The sequence below is a fragment of the Electrophorus electricus genome, chromosome 15, assembly GCF_013358815.1.
Source record: "Electrophorus electricus isolate fEleEle1 chromosome 15, fEleEle1.pri, whole genome shotgun sequence".
NCBI lineage: Eukaryota > Metazoa > Chordata > Actinopteri > Gymnotiformes > Gymnotidae > Electrophorus > Electrophorus electricus.
Window position 1 is genome coordinate 3634084 of NC_049549.1, and position 23019 is coordinate 3657102.

The 23019-nt window shown below is 44.8% G+C and overlaps 1 protein-coding gene across 9 annotated transcripts in view; it reads left to right on the forward strand.

Moving 5' to 3' along the window:
* tenm4 (teneurin transmembrane protein 4) overlaps positions 1-23019 on the forward strand; it is a 170194-nt gene that overhangs the window by 38395 nt on the left and 108780 nt on the right. For 8 of the 9 annotated variants that reach the window (XM_035534068.1, XM_035534067.1, XM_035534070.1 and 5 more), the window contains 2 exons: positions 3854-4140; positions 6004-6276. In XM_035534068.1, the coding sequence (XP_035389961.1) occupies positions 3918-4140; positions 6004-6276 (496 nt within the window). In that variant the 5' untranslated portion in view covers positions 3854-3917. Of the gene's footprint in view, positions 1-3758; positions 4141-6003; positions 6277-23019 lie in introns of those variants that run through there. The other variant, XM_035534069.1, reaches the window with a different exon arrangement.

The following is a 23019-nucleotide window of genomic DNA, read 5'->3' on the forward strand; positions in this document are numbered from 1 at the left end:
GTAGTACGAACCAAATGTCACCTCCATGCACACTTGTCTTTATGGTTTAAAGCAATGGACTTGTAATTCTCTACATCAGACCACAAACAACTCCAATACTATAAAAATGCTCAAATAGCTCACATACATGGGTTCCATGTGTAGATCAGAACTAGAAGACACCACACGTTATCCAGTCTTCTGTTTTGCTTGTCCTAAGACAGTATTGAATCTGTCGGTGCATGGTAACGGACTAAGGGCTACTGAAGTCTTCTGAAACGAAAGCAGCCAGTGGTGATGCTCTCTCACCCGCGGCTTGTCTACATACACTGAAACATCAGTGTGAAAGAGAAATATAGGCTAACATCATGTTAATGCAGTGAAGCATGTCCTGACATTTTTGACACATTGTTGCAGTGCCATGACATAAAGCATTTGTCTAGAATTTTCTGCAGCTATATTAAGGGCTTTTCCCACCTGCCAGTGTAGTCTATCAGGGCTGTTCTTCTACTGTTCTGCCCAATATGGCACAAATCCAGAGCCTCCAGAAACCCATTGGCATCTTGTCCTCAGATGCTTTTCAGCTGTGGTGATTAGATAAAAACAGACATGTCTGACTTCTCCGTCCAGATCATTACTTCTACCAAATGTATCATCAAACACAGACACACGCACACAGAGGACCAGAATGTATTCTTGGTCTTTCACTTAACTTGATCTTAAATTTTTAGCAGATGCATGCCAGTCAACATTCTCCTTCCAAAGACACTTATATGCACCAGGCATCCACTGTCATAGTGCATGTGAGGCCTGTTGCTTTACTGAAAGAATGGACCACTTTCCCAGGGCCTGAAAGACATGACCTTACACACACCGACCACGCAGTACCAAGCAGTAAGTCTTGTCCGGGAAGGTGCTGCATCTGCGTGTCTGCACTGATCTCTCTGGAAATCAAGACAAAACATTTCAACAAAACCCCCTCATACGGCAACATAAAGCCTCAGAATGAATCAGCACAGGCTGGAGATTCCTGTGTAAAGACTGAAAATATGGTAACCCTGAAGCCAAAGTCTGAAATGTGAGCGGCCAGCTGAAGAGCCTGTGTGGATCTGGAAGTGAAAGGCGTTTGTGCGAAGGGCAGAGGGTCCCCACGCTGAGGTCCCCATGTTATTAATCACTGCCATCTTTTCAGCTGTCAGTCCATACAAAAGGTGACCTCAGCACCACAATGGATGCCCCAATGAAGGGACGTTTGAAAGGAGTTTAGGTCTGATGTAATGTGAACTGCTGCCCAAACTCAACACATTTTAACTACCTTTAAAGAGCTTAAAAATCTTTGCTTTGAAGTTTGTTTTTAGATTTTAGATCTTAACTTTGAACTCAGAGGCTGTCTACGGTAATGGTGTTGTTTTAGTGCTGCTGTTTAACACTAGTTCCAAACCTGTGACTCATACCGACCTTTTCACCTAGTCTGTCTTCTGCACGTATAAATCAGCCTCTCCCCGCACATCAGACAAGCATGACGTGCCTGACGATCTCTGCTGCGTTGAACACCTCATTTGGATCTCTGCTATTGTGGAGAGTTCAATGGAAACATTAAATCAATCAAGAGGGGAACTCTTTCCACCTTAAGCGAACCCTGGAGGAAACAGTAACCCAGCAGTTGATTCCTGTGCCATTGACCTTTCTTATCCTACAGCAGCTAGGCTCAGTTATGTTAGTAATACATCACTGCTCCTGTGTAACACCCTGTTACATTAGTATTACACCACTGCTCTTGTGTAACACCCTGTTATATTAATATTACACTATTGCTCCTGTGTAACACTCTGTTATATTATTACACTACTGCTCCTGTGTAACACCCTGTTACATTAGTATTACACCACTGCTCCTGTGTAACACCCTGTTATATTAATATTACACTATTGCTCCTGTGTAACACCCTGTTACATTAGTATTACACCACTGCTCCTGTGTAACACCCTGTTATATTAATGTTACACTACTGCTCCTGTGTAACACCCTGTTACATTAGTAACATCCCATGTGATTCCTGTCTAATAAACAACACTACACCTGGAGAGATAGCTGTGATTCCCATCATGGGAAGACTGCAGTAAGTGTTGCATTTTCTCTCAGACTCATTAAATGAGAAAAAAAGGTGAATATTTGTGGTAGAATTTGGAACATAAAGTTTACAGTCACAAAATTTGTGTAGCATAGTTTAGCAGGATAAATCTTGCCGACTGTTTTAGGAGCAGTAGGGTTTGCGCAAAGCTAGCGTGTAGCATAATGGAAGTTCAGACTAGACAGAGGAGGTAAACCATTATGGCAAGATCGAGTGCCGCACGTCATTGTCCTTGTTTGGTTCGTTTTGTTTACTGACATTTATGGTCTAATCAGCAACATAAAATGGCAGAAATGTTGGTGTTCATGTCAGGCATCTGTGTGTAAGGTTATTAGTGGGTCTGAGAGAAAGCGTGGCCGATTCTTAACTGAAACCCTCTTCCTTGTATGTATATCTTGCACTGTTCTGGGTGAGCAGTTGAGAGAAAGACATTGTTATCGTTGTCTAAGACAGTAAAATGACAGGATAGATGATTTGAAGAAACAAGATAAAGAAATGGGAATTTCACACCCTTTTTTATTCTTGTTCAGTGACTATATAACTCAAGTTGATTTATTGAGTGACACTGAACAGAATTGAAAAAGCTGAAATGAGAATTGAAATGGTCTCAGTGAAACTTCCTGTGAGATGTAGTGTTAGGGTGGTGTAGTGTTTGGGTGGTGCAGTGTTGTAGTGTTTGGGTGATGTAGTGTTATAGTGTTAAGGTGATGTAGTGTTAGGCTGGTGCAGTGGGTGATGTAGTGGTGCAGTGTTAGGGTGGTGTAGTGTTATAGTGTTAGGGTGGTGCAGTGTTAGGGTGATGTAGTGTTAGGGTGGTGCAGTGTTAGGGTGTTATAGTGTTAGGGTGGTGCAGTGTTAGGGTGATGTAGTGTTAGGGTGGTGCAGTGTTAGGGTGGTGTAGTGTTATAGTGTTAGGGTGGTGGAGTGTTAGCGTAGTGCAGTGTTAGGGTGGTGCAGTGTTATAGTGCTAGGGTGGTGCAGTATTAGGGTGGTGTAGTGTTATAGTGTTAGGGTGTTATAGTGTTAGGGTGGTGCAGTGTTAGGGTGATGCAGTGTTAGGGTGGTGCAGTGTTAGGGTGGTGTAGTGTTATAGTGTTAGGGTGGTGCAGTGTTAGGGTAGTGCAGTGTTAGGGTGGTGCAGTGTTATAGTGCTAGGGTGGTGCAGTATTAGGGTGGTGTAGTGTTATAGTGTTAGGGTGGTGCAGTGTTAGGGTGGTGCAGTGTTATAGTGCTAGGGTGGTGCAGTATTAGGGTGGTGTAGTGTTATAGTGCTAGGGTGGTGCAGTATTAGGGTGGTGTAGTGTTATAGTGTTAGGGTGGTGCAGTGTTAGGGTGGTGTAGTGTTATAGTGTTAGGGTGGTGCAGTGTTAGGGTGGTGCATTGTTATAGTGCTAGGGTGGTGCAGTATTAGGGTGGTGTAGTGTTATAGTGTTAGGGTGGTATAGTGTTAGGGTGGTGCAGTGTTAGGGTGGTGCAGTGTTATAGTGTTAGGGTGGTGCAGTGTTAGGGTGGTGTAGTGTTATAGTGTTAGGGTGGTGCAGTGTTAGGGTGGTGTAGTGTTATAGTGTTAGGGTGGTGCAGTGTTAGGGTGGTGCAGTGTTATAGTGTTAGGGTGGTGCAGTGTTAGGGTGGTGCAGTGTTATAGTGTTAGGGTGGTGCAGTGTTAGGGTGGTGCAGTGTTATAGTGTTAGGGTGGTGCAGGGTCATAGCAGTGACGTTTGTGTCTGTTGCTGCCTGTTCCAGATTCACAGCAGCTGAACACCATCCTTCTCCCCCTTTTGATGTGGACATTTAAGACAAGCTCAGCATGGAAGCGAAGGAGCGCCGACCGTACCGATCCCTGACCGCCCGGCGAGACGCCGAGCGCCGATACACCAGCTCATCCGCTGACAGTGAGGATGGCAAGATCAACCCCAAGTCCTACAGCTCCAGCGAGACCCTCAAGGCCTTCGACCAGGACCCTCGGCTGACCTACGGAGGTCGCGTGAAAGAGCTGGTACACCACGAGGTGGACGAGGTCACCAGGCAGGGTGAGGGCACGCGACCTGTTTCCTCACACCAGGCACCCTGCTGCGTCACTCCACGACGCCACACTCAGCTCACACATCTCAGCTCCACCATCCCACTATGCCACACCCTGGAAAAAAAGAACTTTAAAGAAGAAAAATACAGATTCTGATTGAGGTGCTGGTCATTTGGACAGTGTGTCGTATAATGCGATCTCATTAATTAATCACATTATTAATCAATTAATCACATTATCTCACCAGGCAGTGTATCAAGATCATAAACTGGCATGTATTCATACTGTGGTGTTTTGTTCTGCGTAATTAAATCACATTTGGTCCACGCGCTCTTTAGAGGTTTTTGATCAGCGTCAGCTTTGACCTCATTTATATTATCATTTATATAAGCGTAATGTTGTGATGAAGTCACAAATATCAGTTACTCTGGCTTCAGCATCGTTCTCTGTTGAGCAGCCCATGCTAAAGTGGAGCTCTGTGGGGGCGTGGCTGTGGTGTTGGGGGCGTGGCTGTGGCGGTGTGGGGCGTGGCTTGCAGGCTGTTGACAGGCACCATGTCCCCCTAGATATGCTTCACAGTGATGTGCATTTGAGCATTTGGTCTGTGGTTAATGTATTTCCTTCCTCAGCACCTTCTCAGAGTTAAGAGATAACAGAGAGCTGAAAGTATAGCACATGTTCCATTAGCTCAGCGGCCGATTAATGAGCACACTGAGGAGAATGCCAAATCACAGATGTCTTTTATGACCTTCTAATGTGTCCAGCTGATGATGACCTGAAAAAACACCAGCCTCCCTGCCTGAATACTGAATGTATTGTAGCGTTCAGACGCCCTGTTATCACAGCCTCCCCCAACATCAGTCTGGCCTCTGTATTTAATATGATCTGCTTCCTGCCACTTTACTCACAGCTGATTTTCACATCACTGCACTTCCTCAGCATTTACACTAAGTGCCATTTTGCTGTCACTGCTAGCAAAGATATAAGACAAATGAATAACTTGCTATTTGCCACTGCACAGTATCCGTGTAATGAATGATCGCTTAATAAGGGAGGGATTTACTGCTTAAAGGGTAAATTAAATAGGCAGATATCATTTAAACAGTTAAAATCACAACAAATCCTACCGATTTGAAAGCTTGTACAAAGCTGTAGTGCAGAGTTGGAGGACAGGGTTGGAGGACAGGGTTGGAGTGCGGAGTTGGACTGCGGAGTTGGAGTGCGGAGTTGTAGTATGGAGCTGTAGTGCAGAGTTGTAGTATGGAGCTGTAGTGAAGAGTTGCAGTATGGAGCTGTAGTGCAGAGTTGTATTATGAAGCTGTAGTGCAGAGGTAATACAGAGCTGTAGTACAGCGCTTTCAGTGCTCCCTTTTTTGGCATGGATTAAGATAATTTCCTGTTTATTAGCTCTTCATTGGAAGAAGACGTTCAGCTCCCACTGAGAGCTGTCCAATGAGACGCGATAAAAAGCTGCTGCCGTGTGAATGTTAATTAAGCAGTGTTCTGTAGAAAGGTTTCTCAGAACACGTGATACAATCAAAGGCAGGCACAGCCTGTCACAACACAGTGTGGAGACACAGCCAGTCACGACACAGTGTGCAACCTGTCTGCCATATTTGGACTTGATCTGTTCTCACTGATCTAATTTGCCACCATGTATTTGTTTGTTTTATGGTGTCTTGATGAAGTAATGAGTGATAATGTGGAATATCTGTATCATTAGATCTAGTTTGATTATTTCTGCTGTAACATTTAGTCAGTGGTTGTAACCCTCAGATACACAGCAAAGTTTTAAACACCTACAGCTAAAGTCTACATATAAGTGGGACAGCGGACTCGTGTGACCTTCGGTAACGTGTGTTTACTGCAGGGACAGATTTCTCTTTGCGAGACTTGGCCTTTGGCCAGCCTGTGGCCCCCCACATGGCAGCGTACCGGCCAGACATGGGGATGCTCCGCCGCGACTACTCCGTTAGCCTGGGCTCCGACGCAGACACGGAGACAGATGGGATGGCTTCCCCGGAGCACGCCGTCAGACTCTGGGCTCGCAACAACACCAGGTCGGCCCGGAGTTCCTGCCTGTCGAGCAGAGCCAACTCCAACCTGACCCTCACGGACACGGAGCACGAGAACACAGAGAACGGTAAGTGTCAGCTGAGCAGGCAGCTGGCGTGCTGGGTGTGGCACTATGCTACACAGCCAATCACAGTGCAGGCCACCGAGCACATGAGCGTTTGGAAGGCAGGGTTGGTGGTGCTGTCGTTTCCCTTGAAAGCTGCTGGAACTTTGAACCTGTAAATGTTCTGAGCTGCTTCATGACAGACTCTGAGCAGTTAGCTTCATTTTTGTTTGTGACAAATCTTCAGAAATAGAGCTTTTTATCGTAGTTTTGTTTGATCATAATTTTTTCTTGCTATTGTTTTGATTGTTAAATGTTGGAATGCTTATATTTGCACAACATCAGTGATCATATATTTGTATTTCTCGAATTTCTGGAAGAGTTCGTTAGTGTTTCTGTGGGAATTTGAAGGGTTTTCTGTCTGCTGCGCATCTGTCACGTCATGTGTCTTGTCGCATGTCTGTTGCATGTCTGTCCCGTGTCCTTCTCTGTGTTCTTGCATGTCTACAGTCACAGGGTTGTGTGTCTGGTATTTTTGTGGGTATTTGATGTGTGGAATGAGTCTGCACATTTTGCCATAATCCCTCTTCACACTCCCTTACCACTCAGGGTTAGCTGAAATCTTCACCATTAAAGCCATTTTTTGCTCAGAACCATCTGAATTTGTGGGTTCAGCTGTTTGTTTGAGTACAGTGATGTATTCTGTATTTCTACCTGTAAACATTACACTGCGATTGGCACTAATGATTTCCAGTGTATCTGCGCTGGGATGTAGTTGACAGGTGCTTTCCGATGACTCCCACAGGGCTGGGACTCCCACAGGGGTTAGACTCGCACAGTGCTGGGACTCACAGGGGTTGGTTCAACTCCAGGTGCATGACTTTGTTAGGCATTATGAACATCCTGGCACCAAATGATGGCATCAGTATACGACCGAACCCTACTAGACAGCCTCATTGTCCTGGTTTAAGGTTCATTATAAAGTTGGTTCATTTCTATATTTTAATGAATGTGGTTACATGGTTATTTGGAGAGGGAGGAGCTGATCTAAGATTTCTGTTTTTACTAATGTGTGAGTACGCTTCGTTTTCATGGATTACAGCCATGCTCAGCACAGAGACCAACACCATAATAACCCTGTTTTCCTTTATTTAATGTTTCACCCCATTACTACATTTTTGGGGTGTTTTGATTGTTTTATTCACTTGGTCTTTACCATTGTTGTTTGTTTAATTTCCTAAGTTTTATCTGGTTCCTTTATAAAACAGTAATAAAAAATCCTCACCAGGTTCTGGCGAGCTTTAGCATGACCCCTGCTCCAGGTCGCTCCAGCTATTAACCACAACTCTCTGTGATATTGAAAAGCTGCTTGTTGATACTAGCAGATCCAGTTCTTCATGCTGTGTGCAGTAGTGAGTTTTTTGCTCAGAAAGTGGTTTGACTTTTAAGATGATCAGATATCCGACCTTGTGTTTGAGTAGGGAGCGTGTCTGCGCTGTAGCTGAGCCTTAATCACACTCTCATTTAAACGCCTCTCCTGCGGTTTCTCAGTTTGAATGAGGCTTCAGAAGCTCGGCATCAAGAACCTGGCAGCGGAACGACAATTGTGCACAGTCTCTAAAAACCTCTCAGTAGAGCTCACGCACTCTCTCTTTCTCTCCCTCACTCTCTCTCTCTCTCCCTCTCTCTCTCTCTCGCTCACTCTCTCTCTCTCGCTCTCGCTTTCGCTCTCCCTCACTCTCTCTCCCTCACTCACACTCTCTCTCACTCACTCTCTCTCTCTCTCCCTCACTTTCTCTCTCGCTCTCTCCCTCACTCTCTCTCTCTCTCTCTCTCTCTCTCTCTCTCTCTCCCCGTGTTTGCCTGTCTGTGAGACAAAGTGTGTGATGCAAATATAAGTAACATATTCAGACTGACAGAGATTGTAACTTGCCAAATGCTGATTATACTGTAGAATATGCCGTGTGCCTTTTTCCATGCGAGTTGCCGTGAGACACTGATGAAGGTGAGGTGGAGTGATGTCCCTTCACCTGGCCTCACATCAACTCCACTGTTCATGTGTGTTGAAGCAGGACCTCCATGGGTCCAAGCAGGAAGGGCGTTTGCAGTCCCTGTTGGATCTGTCTGCGCTGCCCTGGATGACGTACGCGTCAGTCACATTGTGAATCCTGCCACTATTCTTTTCTTTACAGGCGAGTAGTAATTTTCAGATTCTAGTTCTGAGATCAAGGTGTGCAAATATGCGGAAGTCACTGTTTCGAACTATGAGGCTGGAACGTCGTGGATCTGTGTAAATTGCGCAGAGCGTTCACACAATCCTTTACTGTGGTACACACTACACATGGTGTTTGTTAAGAAGGAAACCGGTTAAGTGTGCCATGCAATCCCTCATTTGTCATAGACATATTTGTGTGTGTGTGTGTGTGTGTGTGTGCGTCAGCGTGTGCATGTGCACGTTTGTGTGTTTCTATATGCATGTGTGCATGTATGTGTGCGTGTGTGTGTGTGAGTGTGTGTGTGTGTGTATGCATGCGCACATGTGTGGGTGTATGTGTGTGTGTGTGTGTGTGTGTAGGTGTGTGTGTGTGTGTGTGTGTGTGTGTGTGTGTGTGTGTGTGTGTGTGTGTGTGTGTGTGTGTACGTGTGTGTGTGTGTGTACGTGTGTGTGTGGGTGTATGTGTGTGTGTGTGTGTGTGTGTGTGTGTGTGTGTGTGTGTGTGTGTGTGTGTACGTGTGTGTGTACGTGTGTGTGTGGGTGTATGTGTGTGTGTGTGTGTGTGTGTGTGTGTGTGTGTGTGTGTGTGTGTGTGTGTAACTTGTTTAGATTACCTTAGGCAGGTTCAGCATTGAGCCACTTAACGCAGCACACCCTCTAACAGGCAGCCATGCTAGTGAGAGCTGCTCTATTTATACAGTCATGCTAGTGAGAGCTGCTCTATTTATACAGTCATGTTAGTGAGAGCTGCTCTGTTTATACAGTCATGTTAGAGTGAGCTGCTCTGTTTATACAGTCATGTTAGAGTGAGCTGCTCTGTTTATACAGTCATGTTAGAGTGAGCTGCTCTATTTATACAGTCATGTTAGAGTGAGCTGCTCTGTACATACAGTCATGTTAGTGAGAGCTGCTCTGTTTATACAGTCATGTTAGTGAGAGCTGCTTTATTTATACAGACACGTTAGTGTGAGCTGCTCTGTACATACAGTCATGTTAGTGTGAGCTGCTCTATTTATACAGACATGTTAGTGAGAGCTGCTGTGTACATACAGACATGTTAGTGTGAGCTGCTCTATTTATACAGACATGTTAGTGAGAGCTGCTGTGTACATACAGTCATGTTAGTGTGAGCTGCTCTATTTATACAGACATGTTAGTGAGAGCTGCTGTGTACATACAGTCATGTTAGTGTGAGCTGCTCTATTTATACAGACATGTTAGTGAGAGCTGCTGTGTACATACAGTCATGCTAGTGAGAGCTGCTCTATTTATACAGACATGTTAGTGAGAGCTGCTGTGTACATACAGTCATGTTAGTGTGAGCTGCTCTATTTATACAGACATGTTAGTGAGAGCTGCTGTGTACATACAATCATGCTAGTGAGAGCTGCTCTATTTATACAGACATGTTAGTGAGAGCTGCTGTGTACATACAGTCATGTTAGTGTGAGCTGCTCTATTTATACAGACATGTTAGTGAGAGCTGCTGTGTACATACAATCATGCTAGTGAGAGCTGCTCTGTACATACAGTCATGTCAGTGTGAGCTGCTCTATTTATACAGACATGCTAGTGAGAGCTGCTTTATTTATACAGACATGTTAGTGAGAGCTGCTCTGTACATAGTCATGTTAGTGAGAGCTGCTTTATTTATACAGACACGTTAGTGTGAGCTGCTCTGTACATACAGTCATGTCAGTGTGAGCTGCTCTATTTATACAGACATGTTAGTGAGAGCTGCTGTGTACATACAGACATGTTGGTGAGAGCTGCTCTATTTATACAGTCATGTTAGTGAGCGCTGCTCTATTTATACAGTCATGTTAGTGAGCGCTGCTCTGTACATACAATCCTGTTGTTTAGAGTTGCTCTGTACACACAGACATGTTAGTGTGAGTTGCTCTGTACATACAGTCATGTCAGTGTGAGCTGCTCAGTGCCATATGCAGGTTCTCCCAGCTAGTGGGGCGTAGCCCACCAACTCTGTGACGTATTTCTGAACCCACCACTTGATTCTACAACAGTATCTAATGCTGATTCCACCGGATCACATGGTGAGCTATTTTAGATGTAATGGAATAAATAAAATGTTTCTAAAAACCACAAATTGGAGTTTTTGTGTTTTAAATATTTTTCCCATATTTGTGTTTTCTTGCTTATAGCCTAGTCTTTTGCCTGAGGAGTGTTGACTCCTTTCAACCTGTACATGTTTTGTAATCCACGCAGTCTTTGTTTGTGGGGTGTTTCCTTCTAACTTGGTCAGCTGGGAAATCTGTGATTGCATTGATTGGCAGATATTTTCAGTAATGGCCACATCACAGAGTGAAAAGTGACACACACACACACACACACACACACACACACACACACACACACACACACACACACACACAGAGCCAGGGGGAATGAATTGAACATAAATTAAAGGGAACTTCTTCCCCATCACTCCAGAAGGTCTTCAGTGCTCTGTAGCGCAAAAAGTATAGAGACTGTGTTCATGTATTTTATTAGTTTGTTTTATTTGGAATAAAATGAAGATATTTACAGTGGCCTTTATTTAGAGGCATATTTATTAAACTGATTGTGTAAACTTCAATTCTTGTGTCAACTCTCAAAATCTTAAAATTCAATACATTTTTGCTGTTTCTTTATGTCAATGTTTCCAGTTAGAGGCAGAAGTAGAACTGTGGTCTGACATCATCCTACTGTTCAGATAAACATCTGTGAGAAGGTGATGTAAGATTACGTAAGCTGACGTAAGGTGTAGCACAACCACAGGGGGGAAAATGGAGAAAGTGAAAAGTATTAAACTATTATTGTAGCACAATTATAAAGTACTGTTTTTTAAAACTACTAGTTTTTAAAGTACTGGGTTTGTTTAACGTACTGGTTTTTAAAGTACTGGCTCTCACAGTTGTGCCTGCACATCCATTAGCATGTTTCATCTCCTGGGCTTTGGGCTCATAAAGTGCTGATTTGCTATAGTGCTGAGAAATAGGGAGCCACTACTGAGATGAGAGAGAGAATGAGAAAGGGGAGGGGGGTGAGGAAAAGAGAGAGAGGGGGGGAGAGGGAGGGGGGGAGAGCTGATTATTAATGCTGCATGTCAGCGTGTGCGTTGTCTGTGTAAATTGACAGTGTAGTACACATGGACACACTCACATTCAGAGACAGCCTGTCTCCTTAGAACAGCAATACCAACCAAAGGAGTAGGGAGTATGGGTAGGGAGTATGATAGGGAGTATGGGTAAGGAGTATGGATAGGGAGTAGGAGTAGGGAGTATGGGTAAGGAGTAGGAGTGGGAGTAGGAGTGGGGAGTAGGGAGTAGGGAGTATGGGTAGGGAGTATGGGTAAGGAGTATGGATAGGGAGTAGGAGTAGGGAGTATGGGTAAGGAGTAGGAGTGGGAGTAGGAGTGGGGAGTAGGGAGTATGGGTAGGGAGTATGGGGTGGGGGTAGGGAGTATGGGTAAGGAGTAGGAGTGGGAGTAGGAGTGGGAGTAGGAGTGGGGAGTAGGGAGTAGGGAGTATGGGTTGGGAGTAGTGGTAGGAGTAGGGAGTATGGGTAAGGAGTAGGAGTGGGAGTAGGAGTGGGGAGTAGGGAGTAGGGGTAAGGAGTAGGGAGTAGGAGTAGAGTATGGGTAAGGAGTAGGAGTGGGAGTAGGAGTGGGGAGTAGGGAGTAGGGGTAGGGAGTATGGGTAGGGAGTATGGGGTGGGGGTAGGGAGTAGGAGTAGGGAGTATGGGTAAGGAGTAGGGAGTAGGAGTAGGGAGTATGGGTAAGGAGTAGGGAGTAGGAGTATGGGTAAGGAGTAGGAGTGGGGAGTAGGGAGTAGGGGTAGGGAGTATGGGTAGGGAGTATGGGGTGGGGGTAGGGAGTAGGAGTAGGGAGTATGGGTAAGGAGTAGGGAGTAGGAGTAGGGAGTAGGGAGTATGGGTAAGGAGTAGGGAGTAGGAGTAGGGAGTATGGGTTGGGAATAGGAGTAGGGAGTATGGGGTGGGGGTAGGGAGTAGGGAGTAGGGAGTATGGGGTGGGAGTAGTGGTAGGAGTAGGGAGTATGGGTAAGGAGTAGGAGTGGGAGTAGGAGTGGGGAGTAGGGAGTAGGGAGTATGGGGTGGGAGTAGTGGTAGGAGTAGGGAGTATGGGTAAGGAGTGGGAGTAGGAGTGGGGAGTAGGAGTAGGGAGTATGGGTAAGGAGTAGGAGTGGGAGTAGGAGTGGGGAGTAGGGAGTAGGGAGTATGGGTTGGGAGTAGTGGTAGGAGTAGGGAGTATGGGTAAGGAGTAGGAGTGGGAGTAGGAGTGGGGAGTAGGGAGTAGGGAGTATGGGGTGGGAGTAGTGGTAGGAGTAGGGAGTATGGGTAAGGAGTAGGAGTGGGAGTAGGAGTGGGGAGTAGGGAGTAGGGAGTATGGGGTGGGAGTAGTGGTAGGAGTAGGGAGTATGGGTAAGGAGTAGGAGTGGGAGTAGGAGTGTGGGGTAGGGAGTATGGGTAGGGAGTATGGGGTGGGGGTAGGGAGTAGGAGTAGGGAGTATGGGTAAGGAGTAGGGAGTAGGAGTAGGGAGTATGGGTTGGGAATAGGGGTAGGGAGTAGGAGTAGGGAGTAGGAGTAGGGAGTATGGGTTGGGAATAGGGGTAGGGAGTAGGAGTAGGGAGTAGGAGTAGGAATTGGGAGTAGGAGTAGGGAGTGAAGCTCAATCAAGACTCCAGATTGGATGAGACTCATCCTGTTAGTGGAGCGGATTGGTGGGGGTTTGCTCATCCAGATGGTCTTACTCCTCTGACCTTGGGAGAGACGCAGAGAGACGAGACACAGAGATGAGGCACAGAGAGACGAGAGAGATGCATCACATCCAGGCACCCTCATGCAGTTGAAATTTCCCTCAGATACTGTAGAGCAGTGGGTGCTCTGCTCCAGTCTGCATGAAACACCTACAGAGCGTGAACACCTACAGAATGTAGAGAGCGTGAATAACTACAGAGCGTGAACACCATAGAGAGTGTGAACACCTACAGAGTGTGAACACCTACATAGTGTGCTCCTGCCTTACACACCCTACAGCTGTTGTCTTTATACAGTATCTCATGCTGTACAGTTCCTGTTAACTCACACCAGACTGTATATGACTGAGTTGGTTTTCCTTCCACATAAATAAATGTTCCTGTTGACGGGGCCCCGGTTTCAGCCCAGCTGCTTGATTAGCTAATTAAGTTGCATTAGTTTCCTCTATAATGCTATCATTTACATTTTTTAAAATGAATATAGAGCTTTTTGTCCCTTTAAGGAGTGTGTTATCTACATCAGTTCCACTACAGGCATGTGTGTGTTAAATAATACAACATGTAGTTGTCACATCAAAGCAAAATGTTAAACCCTTGCTGTTTGCAGTATGTTGCACGTGCATCATTATATACACTGTTGTGTTGTATGCACTGCTTCCCTGCTTATGTCTGTAAGCGATACATGAGCTAAATGACTGAACTACACAGCTGTAGGAACCCTCGGCTCCTGTGGTGCCTGTTCCTGATTCAACAACGCCACCCTGGTCAGAAACAGACATTTTGAACTAACTTGTCAGTCTTGCAAATCTCAATGTTCAACATCCAAGCACATTCCCAAGTGAACTGTTAAGAGCTGCAGAAAACCCTCCAAAAACCATCATGCTTACATTTCGCTCAGGGATTTCTATAAAGCCGCCATCAGAGAGCCGCAGACTCTGAGCTTGTTTGTGAGTGTGATTTCATATATTTGTTTACTCTCTTTGGCTGAGGACCTCCCTCAGATGGGGGATTATGTCTGAGATTAGCAGCGTTAGTGCCAGCTCATTTGAAGACTCATTTTGAGAGTTTATAGATCCTGGTGGACAGTGCAGATTTAATTCATCAGGACTCTCCACAGGACACTATCAGGACACACACACTCTCCACAGGACACTATCAGGACACACACTCTAAAGAACAAGATCAGAATACATTCTCGCCACAGGATTGATGTCACAAAGAATAACAGTTTTCTGATGACCCAAAATATTTCTCTCTCTATAGTCTGATATTCCTCTCTATTGTTAGTCTGATACTACTAATTATTAGTTCTCTACAAACAGATGTTAAGATGTCTTCTGAGGGGTTTTTAAGTGTATCAGTTTTCTGATGTTAAATCAAATCTTTAACTGACTTCTCGCTGATGTGTTGCTCCATATCAAAATGACAGACAAGCATTATGTATTATACATTACAAAATTACTGTAATCAAACTTCATCTCAATGTGATAAGACTCTATCATCTGATGCATGATAGTACGCATGGACATGAAAGTGCTCCTTTGCGTGTTAAACATAAAATATGAGTCTGGCTGCAGAGTGAAATGTGCAGACTGTAGAACTTCATATGAATTAACTTCCCATAAAAATGAAGTCCCATAAAAATGGAGTGTAGAAGACCTGCAAATACCCCCAACCCACCCCATGTTGGTCTGGTCTCCCCCAAACACCCCCGCCCCACCCCATGTTGGTCTGGTCTCCCCCAAACACCCCTGCCCCACCCCATGTTGGTCTGGTATCCCCCAAGCACCCCTGCCCCACCCCATGTTGGTCTGGTCTCCCCCAAACACCCCCGCCCCACCCCGTGTTGGTCTGGGAACAGCTTTGTGCATTTAGATAATGGTCACACATTCATTCCAGTATAATGGAGAACTGGGAGTGTGTGTTCCTAATTCGTCTTCCTCCATTTGATTGAAAGATAATTACAATTTCTGTCATGTCTGCCTGTTTAGTTTCACATTTTGATCGTGCAGTGCATTCAGATTCCTTGTTGTTTGATTGCTGGAGATTATAAATACTGCCCTGAAATAAGGATTTGCCAAGGGTTGAAGACATCTATGCTAAGTGCAAATAATCTAACCCGGTCACCTAACCCAGTCACCTAACCCAGTCACCTAACCCAGTCACTCTAAGAGTACAAGGCCTCCAGGAGGCTACAGTAATAGTTTATTTGCAAACTGCCCAGCAAACCTTTCAGTAATGATAAACACTTTACAGTAATGGTAAACACCTTTCAGTAATGATAAACACTTTACAGTAATGATAAACACCAGTGATGGTCAACACCTTTCAGTGATGTTAAACACTTTACAGTAATGGTAAACACCTTTCAGTAATGATAAACACTTTACAGTAATAAAAAAACACTTTTCAGAAATGGTAAACACTTTTCAGAAATGGTAAACACCTTCCAGTAATGATAAACACTTTTCAGTAATAATAAACACTTTTCAGTAATGGTAAACATTACAATCTTCACTTGTTGCCTATGGTAACTTTGAAGGGAAATGAAGCAATTACACACCAGGCAAGCAAACATTTGAATAGAAGTGGTATAATTAATGAAAAATCAAAAGGTCATGAGCTTTATTGGTTGTCTCTCATACTCTTCTATTTCAGCAAAAGCATTGACAATAAAATTACATTAACTTCTCTCCTGTAGCTGTCTTGACTTTGAAAAAATCAACACAGGGTGACCAAAATTGCCAAATCCCTTTTGTTAATCTGTGTGAATTCTAACCATTTTAGTATAGCACACGAGACAGGAACAGTACACCAGACAGGAACAGTACACCAGACAGGAACAGTACACCAGACAAGAACAGCTCACCAGACAGGAAAAGCGCCCAGACAGGAACAGTGCCTAGTGCAACAAACAATGCCTATGACAACCAACAGGGTAAAGTTTCAACTGGCAACATAAAATATTATAATATTTAGTTTTTCCATTTCCCATGATGCATAACTGTTACTTTATTAGGGAGATGTTTCAGCTCTACATTAGAATACTAATATAAGTGCCATTACTGCATGTCCTGTCTCAATACTGAGCCTTCAGTCGTGGGTTGTAGAGCAGTATTCTGAACTCAGAGCAGTCTCGCACCACTGAGAAATCTGCAGGTGCAGTTCAGGTGTGTTGCGTGTCAGAGAGCACGATGCCGTGCCTTCAGACCTTCCTGTCTTCACTCACTTCTCCTTCAGGTCCTCATGAACTTACACTGTCGCCATGGATACAGGTCTGATCTGAGATGGATGCATTACTTACGTTTTCACAAGAGCCGTCTTGCACCCTGGTCTAGAAAAGGGCTTCTTACACAGCGCAAGAGAGAGAGGAAGAATGGGGGAGAGGAGGAGAGATGGAGAAAAGAAGAAAGTCTTAATGCCAGCTAACAGCCTCGGCTCTGCCCGGACTAGAGAAGAGGGCTGAGCATCATCAACATGATAAAAAACATGATATGAACCGATGTCATGACCTGTAGAGTGAAGAGGATGTGTGTGTAGTGTAGGATGTGAAAGGGTGTGTGTTATCTGTGGGGGACATGATTTCTGTCCTTGGGATTTGCATCGATCAAAAGAGCTTTACCAGGGAAATGGTAAACATGACAGACAGTTTGTACTCAACGATGAGGTTAGCATTTCTGAGGCCCCGGCCCCAGGTATGAGCCAGTTCAGTGACTGGGCTGTCTGGTCTGTGAGCTGGTTCAGTGATTGGTTGGTCTTATTTTCTTGAAATCCAGACCATGATTTCACATTTGTTTGTTGACTGATTTGTAGAGTATTTTTGTCAGCGGAGATGTTCCCATTGAATGCTGTTGGCCACTTGCTATTTTGTATAGATTCATGTGTTATTGTCCTAATTTGTTACTGCATAAAAGCAGACTCACAGAACTTTCACTGCTTTGGTGAAGGACCCAGCAGAAATATACAGAAAATGGATTGCTAGCCTCCCGCTACATGGTCTTATACAGCGACAACAACAGTAGGTTGGTGAATATCGAATATCTGCTAACTGAGTTTTATTAACTGATACAAATGCAGAAGAAAGTTTAGTAAAAATATTTTGTTCTTCTGTCCTACAAGTGGTACGTTATAGTCGCCTTTGTGCCTTTGGTGAAGAGTGTTCGTGGGACTGGAGAATGTGGGACTGGAGGGTGTAGAGTGTGTGGAGTGTGTGGAGGGTGTGGAAGGTTTGGAGGGTGTGGAGGGTGTAGAGGGTGTAGAGGGTAGGCTATATCATACTATTAAACCTGACTGGTAACACACAGAGGCTCCATGGGTGTGTGGATGGTGCCATCCTCAGGCATCAGCCCCTCAGGCATCAGCCCCTCAGACTGGCCCCATGAAGCCCTTAACAAGCTGCTCACTCTCTCAGGCTCCATTTAGTCATGAAATCTTCTTCCACCTTGTTTCCCCTGCAGAAAATTTGGAAACATTGGTGAGTGAAGGCTGTTCTTATTCATGCTTTCATGTTGATTTAGTGCAAGTCCGCAGATGGCCCTGGAGAAGAGACAGTGAGAGAACCGCAGCTCAGAGAGTGGGTGTGAAGGTCTGTGGGGCTGTGAGGAGTGGGTGTGAAGGCCTGTGGGGCTGTGTGGAGTGGGTGTAAAGGCCTGTAAGGGCTGTGTGGAGTGGGTGTGAAGGCCTGTGGGGCTGTGTGGAGTGGGTCTGAAGGCTTGTAGGGCTGAGTGGAGTGGGTGTGAAGGTCTGTAGGGCTATGTGGAGTGAGTGTGAAGGCTTGTGGGGTTGTGTGGTGTGGGTGTGAAGCCTGTAGGGCTGAGTGGAGAGGGTGTGAAGGCCTGTGGGGCTGTGTGGAGTGGGTGTGAAGGCCTGTGGGGCTGTGTGGAGTGGGTGTGAAGGCCTGTGGGGCTGTGTGGAGTGGGTGTGAAGGCCTGTGGGGCTGTGTGGAGTGGGTCTGAAGGCCTGTGGGGCTGTGTGGAGTGGGTGTGAAGGCCTGTGGGGCTGTGTGGAGTGGGTGTGAAGGCCTGTGGGGCTGGGTTTATAGGCCATGCACTGGATGAGGGAAGACTTACCAACACAGCCAACCAGGATGGCCATGGGACAGTCTTAGGAGATACTCAGTGAAGAAAGAGACGAAGAGAAAGCAGTGAGGAGATGTGAGGTTGCCCATCTGATCCCAGAACAGTGTGGAACCAGGGAGGACAGTATGACTACAGAGTGCTCTCTCTCTCTCTCTCTCGTTGGTTACTCTGTATCACAGAAGATCTGTGGATAATATAAAACTATTTATTGTGTACATTGTTAATAGCTATTCAATTATGGGTTGTAGACAATATGTCTTAACATGTTTCGCCCCCTGTTTGAGTGTTCCAGGATACATATTTTCCAAGTTTTCTAAGGTACAGATTTTCCAAATTTTCCAAGGTGCAGGTTTTCATGATACATGATATTTATATATTTTCATCTCTTAGTAATTCCCCATATTAGGTCCCATACGTTTGGTTGTGACCTCAGTGATTGTTGAACCTACTCACCAGTTGTCTTTATCCCAATTCATTTCTCTCTTGATTTGCAACTCTGTGCTTCAGTCTGCTTGCTGGAGTCGTGGGCTGCCACCACACTGCAGAGCAGATGGTGACTTTCAGCTCGGTGCAGGACAGCAGAACAGAGTCCCTCTTCCCACTGCTGGAAAAAGCAAAAACTCAGAATGGAGAAAAGGAGTTCTGTGGAAGAAGTAAAGAAAGTTTGCTGTGAGTGGTGTTGTGAACCTGTTGTTTGCTGAGCTGAGAGCAGGTGGAACCTGTAAGGCTCTTCACATAGGGGTTTACATAGATGTTCATGTATGTGTTCACATAGGGATTTACATAGGGGTTCACATAGATTCATGTAGGTGTTCACGTTGGTGTTCACATAGGTCTTCATGTAGAGGTTCACACAGCTGTTCACTTAGGGGTTCACATAGATTCAAATAGGTGTTCACGTAGGTGTTCACGTAGGTGTTTACTTAGATTCACGTAGGTTCATGTAGGTGTTCACGTAGATGTGTGAACACTTGAGATTTAAAGACATGCACTAATCTACACCCGATCAAGGTTGGGTGAAATGGCAGAAATGTGTTTTTAAGAGTCTTAACATCTTCAAAACATGCATCATGTATCACACCTTTACATTTTCCCATGTTGGCAGAAGACAACAGCAAAACAATACAAATACAACATTATATAAACATAAAAAATAATGAATAAATAAGATTCTGGCATAGTGGGCTCACGTCCAATCAGGCTCTTGTTACTATGCAATTTTAATTTGATGGTGTGAAAACACTGGCTGTGGTCACACACTCCTTCTAATTGGTTTAAAATTTTTTAATGCAATAGGCTGCTCATCAGTGTTATGGAAATATGGACGACAGCCATGATATGGTCAGGAACATGTTTTGATAATATATCGTGATAGCGTATCATATCGCACACCCCTTTGTGAGACTGGCCACTCTACTCACAACAGCTCAGTGTAGTGATGTTGTGATTGTACTTATCACAAAGGTGAGAGGTCAGTTGGAACTAAGACATGAGTTATTGTTCAGATCAGCATTCGTTCCTTATACATAATTTAAACACACATTTGTTAGCTGTCAAGTTCTTGCTCTTAATGTTTCTTTGCTCTAAGATACGCTTGATTTTGCCAAGATAAAGCTCTTTGCTTTTGGCCCTAAATCTATTGACATTCTTTATTTTTATCACGTTTCCTTGTGATGTTTTTTGTAAGTGACTGGATATGAGGAGCTGCAAAATAATTAAATGTTAATTTAAATGAACGCTTTGGAACTTTGTGGTGTGCGTGGAGCTGCCTTGAACACTGAATAAGCAAGATGTTCATTCATTATTATTCATTAGAATTCAAAACTCAATTCAAAATTATTGGGAAAAATGAATGAAAAATTAACCTAATATACATTTCATAAGCAAAGGACATTGTTGTTAGGAAATGTAAAATGTAAAATAAAATATCACAGTTGGTGTATTTTGAAGCCTCGATGTATGCCATGCATTCACACGACCTCACCTCCTCACACTGCCTCCTCACACGACCTCACCTTTACTGCTACAGTGCTGTAGTGTTTACTGTTTCACTGAGTGTTCACTGCTACAGTGCTGTAGTGTTTATTGCTACACTGACACAGTGTTTACTGCTACAGTGCTGTAGTGTTTACTGCTACACTGACACAGTGTTTACTGCTACAGTGCTGTAGTGTTTACTGCTACACTGACAGTGTTTACTGCTACAGTGCTGTAGTGTTTACTGTTACCCTGATACAGTGGAACATGACAAAGAGTTCAATCTGAAGTGATTAGTGATGTCAGGGTGTGTGATAGAGGCTGTGTGTGAGTGAGTAGTGATGTCAGGGTGTGTGATAGAGGCTGTGTGTGAGTGAGTAGTGATGTCAGGGTGTGTGATAGAGGCTGTGTGTGAGTGAGTAGTGATGTCAGGGTGTGTGATAGAGGCTGTGTGAGTGAGTAGTGATGTCAGGGTGTGTGATAGAGGCTGTGTGTGAGTGAGTAGTGATGTCAGGGTGTGTGATAGAGGCTGTGTGTGAGTGAGTAGTGATGTCAGGGTGTGTGATAGAGGCTGTGTGTGAGTGAGTAGTGATGTCAGGGTGTGTGATAGAGGCTGTGTGTGAGTGAGTAGTGATGTCAGGGTGTGTGTGAGTCTCAAACACACCTGGCCATTCACCAAACTTTTGGCTTTGTGGTTGTTAATGCCATTTTATTATGCAGGAATACAATTTCCATTTCTCAGTAATGATATCTATAAAAGAAAACATTTGAGTACTCACCATTTGGTCTTGATTTTCTAATACATTATAGTGCCACTCAAATATTATGATATTGATTGCATGCTGTTAGATGTCTTTGTCTGAGAAGAATTTATGACTTTTCCAATGATGTTCCATTTGAGAAGCCATTTCAGGACTTCCTTCCAATATGGGTGCAGTGTCAGGGTGTGTCATAGAGGCGGTGTGTGAGTGAGTAGTGATGTCAGGGTGTGTCATAGAGGCGGTGTGTGAGTGGGTAGTGATGTCAGGGTGTATGATAGAGGCAGTGTGTGAGTGAGCAGGGTGTGTCATAGAGGTGTGGGAGGAAGCAGTGATGTCAGAGTTAGAGCTGTGCCAGTACACGATCAGCTCAGCCATACCAGTACACGATCAGCTCAACCGTACCAGTACACGATCAGCTCAACCGTACCAGTACACGATCAGCTCAGCCATACCAGTACACGATCAGCTCAGCCATACCAGTACACGATCAGCTCAGCCATACCAGTACACAATCAGCTCAGCCATACCAGTACACAATCAGCTCAACCGTACCAGTACACGATCAGCTCAGCCATACCAGTACACGATCAGCTCAGCCATACCAGTACACGATCAGCTCAGCCATACCAGTACACAATCAGCTCAGCCATACCAGTACACGATCAGCTCAACCGTATCAGTACATAATCAACTTAGTGCATTTTAGTAAGGCCTAATTACTCTTGATGAGGCTGATTCTCGGTGCTGAGTGTTTGTGTTGTCATGCTAGCCCAATCTGTGAACAGATTTTTTTTCACCTGTTCATGCATTTTTTAGCATCCAATAAATAAAACACTGAGTTTTGTGCCTTGCTTTCATGTGTAAGCAAAATGCAATCCTCTGAAAGTCTGCTTATGAAGGCTGATCCTCACTCAAACTCACACATCTGACATCTGATATTCTATACTTGATTAGTAATCAGAAGGTTGCCAGTTCAAGTCCCACCACTGCCAGGTTGCCACTGGTGGGTCCCCGAGCAAGACCCTTAACCCTCAATTACTCAAGTCATATTCAGTCATAATTGTAAATCTCTTTGGATAAAAACATCAGCTAAACGCTGTAAATGCAAACATCAGGTCTGAATGTCACGAAGGTTACTGAGTCCTCCATGAGACTGTCAAACACATGGATGTGTGTTAAAGCTTGAGAGCCCAAATTGACTGGGATCCTGTTTATCATGCCAGGACTAGCTGCTTCAAACTGCCTGTGATTAGATAATGGTACAGGCCATCTACACTAAAACCTCTAGCATGTCACAGTCTAGCCCCTAAATATGGTCTAGCCTAGCCCTTAAACATGTCGCAGTCCGGCCCCTAAACATGGAGGAGCCTGGCCACGACAAATGGTACAGTCCAGCCCCTAAACACGGGGCAGTCCAGCAGGTAGCTGTGTGTTTTAGGGAGACCCCACGGCTGTGTAATGGAACTTCTAGGGGGGAGAGAGAGCATGTACCACTGTTTGGACTAGTTGCCCTCCATTTGTTTGGCCAGGTCTCTCGGGAGAAAGTGGGTTTACTGTGAAGCTGCTATGGCAACTGCGGTGCCTCTGCCTACCTGCAAATTGGAATCCCCTGTTTGTTCTCTGTGCGAATTAATTAATTATTAACTAGGTGATTTCTGAGAGGAGCGAGTCCTCCAACGCTGGCGGCGGGTGCGCACTTCAAGCACTGCTGTCGTGGTCAGGCTAAAGGTCACGTCTCAGGTGAGAGCCTGCTTAGGGCAGGAACAAGCGGAGAACACCTGCTTGAGCTCTTTTCCACGCTTAGAGCTGATACCAGAGTACTCGCCATCAGCCCTGGTCCCGCGGTTTGGTCAGGACCTCTGCGACAGTGAAGTTGAAGTGTCCTCCTTGGCCATCATGACCCTTAACTGTGATCCAAGTCCAATGATTCTAGACTTTAAGAGACAGAGCGTTCACCTT